General features: G+C 39.7%; 1 protein-coding gene across 1 annotated transcript in view; it reads right to left on the bottom strand.

Annotated features, from left to right (window-relative positions):
• The window catches only part of PLCL1 (phospholipase C like 1), a 101561-nt gene extending 87260 nt beyond the window's left edge, over positions 1 to 14301 (bottom strand). The window contains exons 1-2 of the mRNA XM_019523157.1: positions 11830 to 14301; positions 6791 to 6994 (exon numbers count right to left, since the gene is read on the bottom strand). Of these exons, the coding sequence (XP_019378702.1) occupies positions 6791 to 6994; positions 11830 to 14250 (2625 nt within the window). The 5' untranslated portion in view covers positions 14251 to 14301. The remainder of the gene's footprint in view (positions 1 to 6790; positions 6995 to 11829) is intronic.
• Between the last annotated feature and the right edge of the window lie 417 nt (positions 14302 to 14718).

Below are 14718 nucleotides of genomic sequence, written 5' to 3'. Positions count from 1 at the left end.
GACCCATTGGACTGTATGGGTGTCTACGCCACAGTCCCCCAGCTTCCTAATGAGAATGGGGTGAGAGACAGTATCAAAAGCCTTCCTGAAGTCTAGGAAAACTATATCCACTGCCACCCCTGCATCCAATGATTTAGTGACCTGGTCGTAAAAGGCCACCAGGTTGGTCTGACAGGACCTGCCGCTGATGAACCCATGCTGGCTGCCCCTGAGCATGCCGTTAAACAGCTTGCATTATGATAACAAGTTGCATGCAAGTCTAAATAAAATTATGCTGAATTTTATGTTGATGCTGCTCAGTGTTTTTCTTTACAAATACTTATGAGGAAAAAAACTATCAGAAAAATAAAGTAACTAACATGGATACAAGCTCACTACAAGTTTGCAGAAATACCTGGAGTTTTTATTTGGTATTTTGAACAAGTTTCTGCTAGGAAAAATAGCGATATAAAGGCAGCCTAATGGTATTTCATTTAGAAAAGAGTTTTGATATGCTCATTTTCAAACCTGTTTTGGAAAGAACTAATGGATGTGGCTGAAAGAAGAGAAGGCAAAATAAGAATGGAGAAAAGAAAGAAATACAAACAAGGGAGATGTACACACAGATGGAGAGAAAGAAATACTGACAAATAAAACAATGAAAATAAAATAATCTATGTCCATATTTGGATACAAATATTGACCCAAACTCTAAAAGGAAACATCAATACCCTCATTGCACAGTTAATTTTCACACACTGGATTTAATTCTGCCTTCAGTTATGTTTGACGTCAATGCATTATAAAACTCACTTGGCACCAATTGCTCTAGTTAAGTTTGCAAAATCCTTTGTTGTTATTCATTCAGAGCTTTACGAACAGTGATCTTTTGGGACTGAAATTATCTTGGCTGTAATAGGAATTTTGTTGGGCACGTTTTGGAAAATCTATGCAGCCAATTTTTATTTATTTAAGATTTAAAATGTATGTTCCCCATCAGAATTAAGTTTTTCATTCTGATGCTCACACAAATAATTGTGAAAGGGCTGAAATTTGAAATGTGGTGTATGCACAGGGGCATTTTCCCAGCTCATACAGATTAACGGATATCCACTGAGGATCTGGGTTTGTGGTATCTATTTGGAAGTAAACCCATGCCAAGAATCATCCTGCAGAGAAAGCCAAACACAAAAGTTCTGTACTAAAACTGTATTACTTTTTTTGCCTGTTGGTTGTATGCAATATGTTTACTTACTTTACTTTCTTAGTAACTTCCCTGACATTAATTTCTCTCTCAAAAATCCTTAATCTCTTTTTGGCAACTAAATACTCTTCCATCCCAGACTTTCCCTTTCTCACAAAATCTTGGAAAAAGTTTATTTTTGTTACCTACGCACCAGTTCCAAAGTAACTCCTTTAATCAATTCCAGTAAAGATACTTAAATATGAAAAAAACAGTATTCTAAATGACTTTTCAGTTGACTAAACTTTGTACCTCTTTATCATTTACTGTACATAAATATTTGCACACATGAGAAATGGATCTTATATTTATAGCAAAATTTCTATCTGCCCAACAGCCAAGCATGTTTGTTTGCAAACAGGAGTATTAATTTAGTTATTTGCTGCTGTATATCATTTGTTTTTAAAAGAGATCTGTAACCCAATCAGGAAAGAAAAACAATACATATACTTTAATTGAATGGTCACCACTAATTGCTAATAGTTAAATAAGCACTCATAACCTTAAATTTGTTTTCCTAAATTTGTTTTCCTAAATTATTTTACAAACATGAACACTGAATGCAAACAGGATTTTTCAAATAATTCCCAAACAAAATGATCCCAAATTAATTGGATAATTGTGCCATAAATAATTCAACGCTCTCCCTCCTAAGCACGATCAAGAAACTTTTAAATTACTTTGACAGGTTATAAGGTGAGCTGCAAACTGTTCAACCTCAGATAGCAAGTTTTTGTGTGCACACCTTCAAAGGAAGTGAGTGCGCACAAATAAAGGGGGGAAAAGAAGAAATGCCTTCATGGAAAAATTCTGAAATGTAGCTTTGCAAATGATAAAATGATACACTATACTATATAACCATATGAGAATTAATCATAATGCTTGGTGGGATCAGTTTATTATACAAAATAAATGAGAATAATCAGAATTCTGTCCAAGTTGAGAAAATAAAGTGGCATAAAACCATGTTTCTTAAATTTTCTTAATTTTTCAAAAATATTTGTATGGACTTTTCTGCCAGCATTCTGTTTACCTTTCTTGCATTTCAATTGACTCAGTCCCATTTTCTACTCTTCAGTGCTTCTCCCCTTCCCCCCCACCACACCCAATCCCCACATCCTAACATCTTTATAGTGGTCTTCATGGTGATCTTCATGAGACAGAAAGTAAAGAGAAGTTTCACAACATGACTGTAATGAGATCATTTTAAAAAAACAACACAGCTTTGGAATATAGTTACAGCTCCTAAAACAAAGCACATGTCATTTTGTCTTTCCTGGTAGAGCCTCTCTCCCAACTAAAATAGCTAAGGAGGCACTACACTAGCAGGGTCCAATGGTAAAATTAATTTTCCAGGAAAAACAAACCACACAAAATAATCTTTGTCTAGCATTCTGTTAACAAAAAATGAATCCAACATAACAGACAGTTAATTGTCTTCAAGATCATTGCTATAGGTCTCAGCATCTGCATCTTTATTTGCACGGAATATCAGAACTGTCTATGCCCCATTTAACACACTGGGTAAGTCTGCAATATTTTCAGAAAGAGGCTATTAGGATGACAGATTCCCATGGAAAAAAATCCACAAGTTATAGCAGATTTTTTCTATTGTAGATTAGTTCTCATAAAAGCCTTTTAAACTTTTGAAATGCATTCTCTCTCAAAGGAAAAGTAGCCTCTCTAGTTTTCACCAGCTACGTACCCTTTCAACTTCAGACTGAACAAGATGAAATTATATTTGCTAATTCTCAAAAGTATGAAATTTAAAGCCAAGTTTTTGACAATGCCACTGAAAAAGCAGTTAAAAATATGCTTCATTAATACAGGATAATGTGCTAAATATATAATTCATTCTTCATATGTACCATCAGGTAGTCAGTGGGTTTTTTAGAACCTAGCTCCAAACCCAAACCTTCACACCCTTGCTCACAGGAGTCCTTTGAAGATACTGACAACTTGTGAGAGTAAAACAAGTGTTTTCAGGATCAGTATCTGAAGTTTGAAATAATCCCCCACTAACAATTTAAAAACCCAGTATACTTTTTCTTTAAAACACACACACAAAACATTTTACATAGTGTTCTGCCAAAGCCTCCCTTTGCTTTTAAGTCTATTAATACAAATAGCTTCTTTTGGTTAAAAAGTGTTGGACAACAACAAAAGAGACTGTCCCTTCTGCTCTGTTACTCTCCTTATGTATTTACTTATCCACACATGTTCTTTGCATATCTTAATTAAATTCAGAGTTCACTGAAGATTTCTAGCTTAAACTCCCTATTGCTGGCATAAACATACACTGTGTGCCAGTTTAACCAGACTGTCGTGTGGGCTGACATATTCTTAAGAAACTTCTTACAGGAAAACAACCATTTCCATATTAAAAAAAACAACAAATGGTTTAAACAGTTATAACAAACACCATAAAAAGGAAGTGTCCCATTTTATATCAATAATCTGTGTTCAGACACTTGAAACGATAGCCCTATATGTTACATTTTCAAATATTCAAGTTGAGATATAAGGATTACTTTTTAATCAAGACATCTGTCAATATTCTGCAGGTGGTCACTATCTAAAAAAAACAGATTTATAACATAAATAGAAAATATTTGACACATACTTTCTCTTTTTAGAAATGAGTAATAGTTTAGCATGTTAAAACCGAGTACAAACATAGGACTGGAAATGACTTCTTAGACCACCAAGTCCAGTCTCCTGCACTGTCAGGTGACTATGTAATATATATTTGTCCAAAAGAGCTCACAAGAACAACGCTTTCCTAGCCCCAGGGACCCACTAGTTATGATTATGGGTCAAATTCAGCCCTGACACAAGCACAGAAAGAGCCCTTTTTCTTCTCTGCTGTGCAGAGTTCAATCTCTGGTGGTGTCTTCACTTAAGGTACATGCAGACATTATATGTAGATTGACCTAACTAGGGTTAGGTCAATCTAAATGCCAATCTATGCAGATAGCCTGAGGAGGTGAACTAAGACCGGGAATGGGGTTAGCCTGATCTACTGAGCATCTGCACACATTTGGAGCACAGTCCTGGGGCTGAGCATTTTCTACTCCCCTGACCCTGACCGGACTATTTTTAGCACTACGTAACCCCTCCACCCCTGGACAGACAATCTTCCCCTGTAGACCCACTATTCCCTCCTTATCCCACCATATGTCTCCTGGACCTGCCCAGGAACCCACTAGCCCTGTACACCCTCATCCCACCTGACCCTCCCCCATCCCAATTTACTTAGATCAGGTTGCTGGCATGGCTCCCAGCACTGCTGAACATGTATACAAGCTGCTCCCAATCTACAATCATGTGGCTTAAAGTAAACTGTGTGATCATAGATCAGGTGCGGCAAACGTCTGCATATATCCTTAGAGTTACACACGCCTGCACCACAACAAAACCTAAAGCCTCTGTATGAAAAAAGTTATACAAATATTTTGTCTAAATTGAAAAGAGGCATTTCACATATAAGGCATTCCTAAAAACTCACATGTATTCTTCAGAATATAGTTATGAAGATGAGATACCACATATGAATTCCAGGAAAAGAAAAACCTTCATTAAGTTTCCAAAGGGGAATGGCTTTTATTTATATGGCAATCTGATCTTCAGGCCAGCAGCTCGATCAGAAAAGCTAAGGCTCCAAAATAATGACTTCAGTTAGTACAGAGGCCAACTGGATTTCCAAATCCTCAGGCTTATATTATCATGGCTGGAGTTTTATTACTTAAATTTAATTAACTTCTATTCAGTACTAAACTTTTTTTGGAAAAAATTCAAACATCATTGGAGATTTAAAATAATTTTTAAAAAATTGAATTGTAAATCATCCCAGACCCCAAAAGATACATTTTATTTATCTTGGAAAACATTAGAATAAAAACAAATGAGACAAAAAAAGCATGCAGCATATAGTATCTGTGGTTCAGTCTATCTTGCAACCTCTAACATTTCTGGAGGCAATCCTGTATTAGAAATGACTCTGTCATTGTATTAGTTACAGCAGGGCTGTCCAACTTCTAAAGAGCCAGGGGTCAGATGCCAAACAGCTTTGCCAGTAGGGGTCACATGTCCTGCAGGCTGCTCCAGTAGGGGGGCATCCTCAGAGCCACACCAGGACAACCCATGGGCCCCCTGGGCAGCATGCTACATGGATACAACCTGTTGCACCATGTGCCCATGCGGGTGCCCTTCTCCCCACCACCCCCAAACCACACCATACTGCTGGTCTGCACACCCACATGTCCTCATCCTCATTCTTCATGTCCCAGGCTATGCCACACTGTTCCTTTAGACAGGGGCAGGCAACAGAAGCCAGAGGAGCCAGGGACTCCAGCTGCTGTTGTAGCCAGAGGGATGGGGGAGTGGTGGCTGAGTGGGAGCCCAGGGACCACAACTTAATCCCTCACAGGCTGCACATAGACCCCAGTCTGCCAGTTGGACAGCCCTGATTCATAGGCATAAGGCCATAACCAGCAACATTTTCACTCGAATAGCTGTAAAATAATATAACAAGATTGGGTTTTATTCTCATGGAACAAAATACAATATCTAAGTCAGAGTTCACCAAAAATATACATTATCAATCAATGTAGACTATTTGCCAGGGAAGGGAAGCAAAAAGGGAGGTACTCTAATAACCCAGTATTTTGCTACACATGGTAGTAAAATGTGTCAGTCACAATTCTAGGTTATGGATATTATAAATTATACACTTACAGTTCATATTTTGTCCCCAATAATAAATAAAATTTATAAGACATGGCCAAACTGTTGTTTTAACTGGAATGATTTTAACACGGACCTTAATGTATACAGAAATACCAATTTATAGTAAGACCACTCCAATCCCTCATTATATATGAACATGGGCATTTTAAAAAACTTCCCTTTCAACTTTTTCACACTCCTCTGAGGAGCAACATTTATTTGTTTTGGCAAGAACGTTAAGTTCACCAGTTGACATTACTTGTAATAACTGGCCACAGGCAATGGGAACGGAACCTCTCATGTCTAGTTCACTGTATTTCTCAGGCTTCTTCCCTTTCTAATGACCTCACCCTCTACTGTCTGGAAGTCAGCAAAGAGCATCAAAGAAGTAAGATTGCTTTTGAATGATAACAGCACTGTGCCTCTGGTCAAGTTGTGTAGCTGTTACTTTTTTTAGCTCTAAACCCTGCTAGCTGCAACTGTTTAAAATATATATATCAATCAATTTTCAAAATTAGCATGTGTGCGCACTAATTATGAATATCTATCTATCGACATATAATATGTATTAGATTTCTATATTATCACATATATATCTTGATTATGAAAATTTCTAGATATGTGGATAAACTATAAATCATGGTTTTATTTGTATATATAACTAGATATAAATATATAGAGATAATTATTTAGATGCTTGTAGAAATAGCCACACTGACTTCAAAAGGTGCTTCTCACAAAGCAATGCAGGCATGAACTCACAAGCCACATTTTCAAAGTCTAGCCAAAACAAAGTAACAGAAGAAGAAAAGAAATACTCATAGATATAAAAGAACGTACCAGATCATATGCAGCTAGAACTTTTTTCTGTACATCAGGCGTGGTGCCCAGAGGTTCCAAGTAAGGAAACGTATCTTTCATACAGAGAGTGACGGACGGTGTGTTGTCACTGTTTATAAGCCGTAAGGACAAAGTTAGGATGCACTGCTTCAGACTGGCAATCGGAGGGAGTCCACAAAGCTCTTTAATAGACACTATGGAATTCTGTTGGGGGGGAAAATAGTTTTGCAGTGACTGTTACTTCTATAAACCCAAATATAATGATAAGCAAGACACCAATGTCTGTTTACTTCTCTTTGCTTCTCTATCACATATACAGACTCAAACCTGCCCATAGGTTTGCAGGGCTTTGATCACAGCTGGAAGATTTTAGTATAAGCTTGCTGGGTCATAGGACTGTAATTAACACATTTACAATGTGATGCTTCTGAGGACAAGAAATGGGTAAAAATTAAGGGGTAAACTGCATGAGTGAGGTAAAAAAAATGGGGCTGGGTCTTCAACTGATTAAAGATGCCAGATCATTAAAAAGGCAGGACATTTTGTTTTTCTGCATCTTTTTTTGAATTAAGAAATACAAGAAATAAAATATATCCTTATCGTCTGTAATTTTAGCTAACTTGTTCAAGGGCAAGAAAACCCCTTTGTTCTAATTTTTCTAAGTAGTTTGAGTTAAATATTAGTAAAAGAAAATCCACCCCCACCCTCCTCACATACACACCCCATAAGGCCAAATACTCAGATTCTGCCCCTCTGCAGTTGTATGCTCCTTCATCCAGGCCTACCATCAGTTTGTCCATGAGACCTAACTAGAATAGCTTGAGGGCTGCCTACCACACCAATGGGATGTTCCAGCAACCATGGATTGCTGAGGCATGGACATATACACCTAGAGATACCCAGCTTCATCCTCTTTTCCCCAGACCTTTCCCATCTGTGGATTCCCATACTGGAGGAGTGCTCAGGCAGCCCATTTGCCAGTTTTACAGCTGCTTTTCACTGGCTAGATTTCTCCTTCTCTTCCCACTCCCCACACTTTAAACAGTTTCATCAAAAAAAAACTCTTCCCCCCTTTTCTCAGATTTCAGTCACTTCTATTGTTGTACAAATGCTCCAGTCATCTGGGTGTTGTTCAGTAGAAAGAAATAAGAAAAACCTGTCATTTTTCCTGGAAAAGCAAGCAGGAAATAATTAATTCTTTTTTGGGATGGCATTTCATATCAGAAAAGAGTTAAAAGAAAAGGAGGGGCACAAACATTTTTTCCCCTTCATAAGTCATATGTAAGAAAAATCTATAAAAGATGTACAGGTCAAACTAAACCAACACACAAGGATTTCAGCAAAAACAGTGGATGGTGACTGATATGTCTTCATTATTTACCTTCTCCCTTGTCATAAAATTACCAGCATGTACAAAGTCATGGTAAGAGAACCCTGTAGCAATAAAAACACACAAATGTGACCCACCCTACATTTTCTTTGCCTGCCAATCATCAGAAAAATTCCAACAAATTATTAGAGGCTTTTTTATTAAGCAAAGATATTTGTATAAAGATTAAAAGGGCAAAATCTGTTGACTATTTGTTCTACAGAACATCCTTGAGAACAAGATCTTGTGCTGAAATTTAGTCTTTCAACAAATGCTAAAGCTATCTTTGGGTCATATTTATAGATATTTTTTCTTCCTATGCTACTTCATATACACTGTTTTAATCTAATATTTATTGTTACAGAAGGAAAGGGAACAGAAGACTGAGTCAAAGGTTCAAACTAGTTACTTCCAAGGTCTGCAGGAAAGGAAAAGTTGGGAAGTTTCCCATTCTTAAAAATATGCCTAAAATATTCCTCTGAGAATGATTTAAAACTTAAATCATTTTGTAAACTTTTCCAGCTGCCAACTTAATTTACTTTAGACCCTGTCCAGAATAGCAGGGTCATTGAGGTAATATAAAATGTGTTTTCCTCCCATTTCTCAAGAATAAATGTACAGGTGTCTTAGTTTCACCAGAGAGAGTTATTGTCCATTCAAATATATATATATTTTAAGTGTCATTGCTTAATGTTATGCACTTTTGTTTTTCTTTGGAAGCACACAAGAATTAACCAAATGGTTCCCAACTGTACAAGTGAAACTATATCAACCAAAGCACAAAGTGCAATCAACCAGGGTGGCTCCTGTACTGAACCAGTGCAGTTCACCCTGATATATACAGCACTAATCAAAGTTTGTTCCATTGTTATGTATGCTGGGTACTTACCCTACCAGTTCCTAACGAGTCAAACAGCAGCAAATTCTGAGAATTTTCAAACAAACAAAAAAAGCAAAACAACCCCACCCCACCCCGCCAAAACATTATGAATGCAGTACCAGGAAAAGTATCTAAACTGTTTTAGTGTAACGCTTGCTAGTATTGTCCACTAGCAGTAAACCAGTTCAAACTAAACCAATATTTAGCTGAAAGCAAACTTAATTCCAAATAGTATCTGGTGTACCTGTAAAGGTCTGAAATATGCATGTGAGGGGCAAGGAGTTCTAGATAAGACCATACTTTCCTTAGAAGATATATCTGGTGTAGATAAGACCTTAATGACATAACCCACTGAGGTGTTTCTTCACAAACGTTGGGCATATTAATAAAATCTTTTTACTAACTAGCAAAATAAAGATTATTTGATGTTCTCCAAATAAAAGGAGGGTGGCTGGTTGTAATCTCCCTCTAGTCCTTAAATGTAATCTCCCAATTGACTAAAGAAACTAGACTGTTTCTATATCCTTGAAAAAAATAGATCTAAGCCTAACATTTATAGATTAATTAACTTCTGTAAACATAAAGCTTGAGCTGCTAGATCCTTTATCTTTTAAATACTAAGGCTAGGGCCAGACATTCAAAAAGCCCAAGCCTGAATTGATTCCAACTTTGCAGGTTAGACTAACCTGCAGAGATTGTATTAATTTGCAAATGGATTAGGGTCATCATATGTCTGGGTTTTCCCAGATATGTCCTCTTTTTTGGCCCCCTGTGCTGCATCTGGGCAGGTTTTTAAAATAAGAGGAAATGTCCGGGTTTTCTGCTCTCCTGGCCAGGCTGCTTGGAACTGGGAGCAGCAGGCAAGGTGATTGGCTGTTGGGTCACGTGCTCCCACGCAGGCTCCAGCAAATGGGAGAGAGAGAGAAGGGGAGGGGCATACGCACAATGCAGGAGCTGCTCGGGCAGCGGGGGGGCAGGGGTCTGCAGGTCGAGAATGAGGGACACTGACAGGGCTGAGGGGTAGGAGCTGTGGGTAGGGATGGAGAGATATTGGCAGGCCCAGGGGGCAGGGGGCTGTGGGTCGAGAGTGAGGGGCACAGGGGATAGGACAGGTGACTGTGGGTTGGGTGTGCAGGGCACTGGCAGGGCTGTGGGAAGTCTGCGGGTCGGGAGTGAGGGGCATCAGCAAGGGGTGCAGAGCAGGGTACTACTGTTTTGGAGTGAGAGGTACCAACAGGGCTGGGGTCAATGGATCCAGAGTGAGGGGCAGCAGCAGGGCGGGTGGAGGAGGGAGGCATGTGGCTTGTCAGTGAGGGGCAACAGAATGGGCAGGGGCTGGGCAATGGGCATGTCACTGCCCCCCCACCATCATATTTCTCCCTCCCCCCTCCCCCCAGTGACAGGTGTCCTCTTTTTTAGATCTGGAAATATGGTAACCCTAAAGTGGATAGACATTCACTTTTGATTCAGGACATACAGGTACATGCCTGCAGGGGCTCAGGCTAGAAACTGGGGAATGTTAGAGTGAGCCCTCGCTCCATTTTACAGTGCTGAGCTGATGGAGAGGGGGGCGTGCCCAGGCCCCAGCAGGACATTATGATTATGGAGGAGTTTAAACCCCCACCCCAGACTGCACAGTCCCCAGCCTGGGTGTGCCTGGAGGGGGAGGGGGAGGCAGTCCTCACCAGGCTGTTCCCCCTTGCTCACTGATCAAGGGGCAGGAATATGGCCAGATCCTGCCCCCTCCCCCCACGCTAGCACTCTGAGGCAAAAGAGCAGGGTTGGAGGGAGGACTGCTTGTATGGACTGAATGCAACTGTTGATGACACAGAGCTTTTCAATCTCTCTCTCCTTACTTCTTCATCTTGTCTGCAGCAAAATGACAGGGACAACATTAATTGCAAACCAGGTCATTTCTCACACCTCTCTCTGTCCCCCGTTGAACACTGACAGCAAGCCAGCAAGGAGCTTATCAAAACAAAAAGTTTATCAGCCCATCAAGAAAACAAAGTTCAAGCCCTTCTTAAACAGCTTTTTGCAAAGCATTTTGAAGGAAGAATGGAGAGACATTACCAGCTGACCTGTTGATCAGCTCCCAAAAGCCCTAAGCAGACACTGTTCTGTCTGCCTTTGTTCCAGTAAAATTGGAGACACACACACATAGACACCTCTCAGCATTAGCTAAAATGGGGGTGGTGTGACCATGAACAGATGCCAGATGAGGTCCATGGCACTGGGGTCCATGCTGTGGGAGAGGAGGAAGGAAGGGATCCCTGCCTGAGCAGCAAGCAGATGCTGCTGTGTCTGCAGTCTCCACTTCCTTCTCAGCCAGCTGGAGCTCCAGCTAGAGAGGAGAGGGTTGGGGCCAGCCCTGCTCTCTGAAACAGACAGCCCCACCCAGGGCTGAAAAGCATGCTGGGATGCTGGGGGACTCTGACAGAACCTAAGCCAGGAAGGGGTCTGGGACAGAAGTTCCATAAACCAGTTTGACCCAAATCAGTTAAGTCTGATACTACATTCAACCAGGTTTATCTTAAACATTTGGCCATTTTGAAACTGGTTTATGTGCACTGAACTTCTGTTCGGTTACAGGTTTAAACCAGTTTCTGATCACTTCAAAGTGGTTTACGTGTAACTTCTGTCCCTAGCCCAAGAGTTGGATGCTGTGTTAATTAGGCAGGTAAGATACGAGTAAGATAAAGCATATCCATTTACTTTAAAAGCATTACACTAAGATCACAATCCTGCAAGTGTTCAGAACAAAGCAATTTTGAAGTAAAATTCTCTTACCTGCATATTTTCCCTCATGTCAGTCGCTTCTCGTAATGGATGTACTGCTAGTTTAAAGATGTCATCAATAGTCTTAAGGCCTGTGTTCCTCAGCATGGTATACTCTCTTGCTTTCTTTCCTATTCTCACGGACAGGCTACGCTTTTGGGCCTTTCCTCCTCCACTTCGATTAGTTATTGCAATGTGAACAAAAAGTGTAACATGCTCCATGATATCTCCAACAAAAGAGCGCAGGGGTATATGCCGATATCCTGGCTGTAAACATTCAAGTGGTATAGTATACTGACCTATAAACTCATCACCAATATAGTCATCATCCAAAACAACAAAACGGATCATAGCAAGTTCTGGCAGATTTATTTGGAACTCAAAACTTTCATCAAAAATAGGATTATCACTGTTTTGCTGAACAGTTTTAGTTCTTTGTTCAGTACAGTCTGCCGGAATTCCATGTATTTCTATGCAAACATATGGGTCTATGACATCCCCTTTTGCGCAAGCTCCCTTGGGTTTTGGAAAGTTCTGTCCACTGATAATTTTCACATGTAGAACTTGAGGAGAGACCCCTGGAAGAATGCCCTTTGTATTTGCACTGAAATAAGACACTTCATCACGCATAACAGAAGGTCTAAGGACATATCCACATCCTCCATTCTGGAGAAACCAGCCAGTATGTAGATCCATCATGGGTCCTGGTGTCTGGTAGTTCATTGCCACAATCTGGCAACCACAATTCCAAAAATCTTGAGGATTTAAGTTACTGGAATCTATCCTCATAGCACTTGGATATACCCTCGATAAAAGCTTTTTGTTGTAATTGACAAAGTCTTCTGGATACTCATTTGCAACTCTGTTGGCTTCTGCCTCGCTAAAAGAGCAGATTTCCCAATAATTTTGACTTTTCATAGATGTCTCAAAATCTTTGTACCGGACAGATTTGCACAAAGATACCAAATCAGAGAGTTCCCTGAAGAGCCAGATCAGCCTTGGTGCACTACTGTAGTCTTCAGACATCCTTCGAGATATTTCAGCCTCTTCATCTTCATCAGTTACTTCTCCTTCTAATATATCCTCGTCAGGAGGAAGCTTCTTCCCTTTCACAATGATCTTCATTTTCAGTTTCTCTGGTGATGGGAGGTAGGTTTCTGATGGTGAAGGTGCTTCTGTGTACAATTTGTTTCCAAATATCCTCTTCATGTGTTGAACCATTACCTTCTGTTGTTGTACTGAACAGTGATTACCCAAGCAGAGAATGAGAGGGTATTCTGAAGAAATGAAAGCTAATTTGTTTATTACTTCAATAACACTTCGAAAGGCAAGTGGTGATGTCATGTTATTACGATTACAGATGATGGGCTCATTATCTGGACCATCACAAACATCAAGTTCAATACTCCTACAGCTCATCTTTAAAGCCCTAACATAACCATTAATATCAGCAGGTCCTCTGAGCTGATCTTCTATTAGATATGTATTGTGAGATGCGTTGATATAGTAATGTGATAAAGGCTGGGTCATGTCTTGGACAACTTTTTTGTGTTCACGGTCAAAAATGTCACATTCTGGGGATAACAAATACTGAGTAAATCCATCAATAGCAAGAAATCCTTTCAACCGTCCTTCCTGAGAAAGCTCGTATCTGCGGATAATATCTAGACACATTTCTTCTGTGATATGTGTCACTCCTTGCTCAGCTTCTAAAAACAGCATGAGGTCATTGGCATCTAAATATTCCTTGTTTTTTGATATCTGCACTAGTAAGAAATACACCTCAGGTCTTGTGCAAAGTTCACTGAATGCTTCACAGAATTCCTCTTTAGTTACTCGAGTTGTGAGTTTTTCTTTACTCCTCTGGATTTCCTTAAATTTTAACCTGATCTTTGATTCCTTTAGAGTAGGATTAAGCTGTTTTATTAACTCTACAGATGTATCTTCCAACATTATACCATTGCCATCAACATCTGCAGCATCAAATACCGTTTTTAGCCACACAAACCGAGGGGTATTATGGCTGCTTTCCATCAAATCTAGAGGTTGCTTGCTACGTGAAACCAAGTAACGCAAACCTGACACCCAAATATTGGCCACATCAGCTGAATTGGCAACCAGGTCTAGAGATTCATAGTTCTCCCCATGAATTAGAGAGAGAGCACAGTCCTCAGAAATCTGGTCTGCAAGTCCATTGTTTCTGAATGTTTCAGTGTTTTTCCCTGGTCTGATCTCTTTTATAGCAGAGATATCAAGCTTAGCTTTGTCAAGATCTTTCTTGGAAGGTTCCCACCGAAGAGCTTGCAAGTCAGGGTCTAAAGTGAAAAAACGATTATAAATCCGGGAATTTGGACGAACTTTCTTCAGTTCACATCCAGCCTGCATAAAACTGATACAGTCACTAGCACTGCTTATCTTCTTCTCGGATGGCATGCTGCTGAAGGACACAGTTTTCTTTCTGCCACATTTTTGGTTTGAAGGATCCTATGAAATAAAATAAAGAAGTATTTTTTAGCCATTTAATATATATAAATAGATAAAGCACTTAATTGAATGTCAAAACTCAGCATGTTATTTCTTCCCATAATTAACCTCTCTACTAACCTAGAAACTATAATGATATAGGGCCTTAGTTGATTGCAACAAAGCTGTAGAGTTTTATGAACAAATAACATTTCTCACCGGTGACAATGGCAGGTGATTTCATGGACACTTCTGATGCAGTGTGAGAGAAGCTGAACTTGGGAGGGTTGTGCTGAGCAGGCAAGAGCTTGAGAATTATATAATTAAGCAGAGGGGTTGCTATAAGGGTCCAGGAAGTCTAGAAAAAGCCTGCAGCAGCCTCAGGGTGCAGGTATGAGTGAGCATGAAATAGAGCAAGGTGTTCTTTGGGTAGATGAG

The sequence above is a fragment of the Gavialis gangeticus genome, unplaced genomic scaffold (genome assembly GCF_001723915.1).
Source record: "Gavialis gangeticus isolate Ggan-Ray unplaced genomic scaffold, GavGan_comp1, whole genome shotgun sequence".
Lineage (NCBI taxonomy): Eukaryota > Metazoa > Chordata > Crocodylia > Gavialidae > Gavialis > Gavialis gangeticus.
This window is presented reverse-complemented; position numbering and strand designations above follow the sequence as displayed.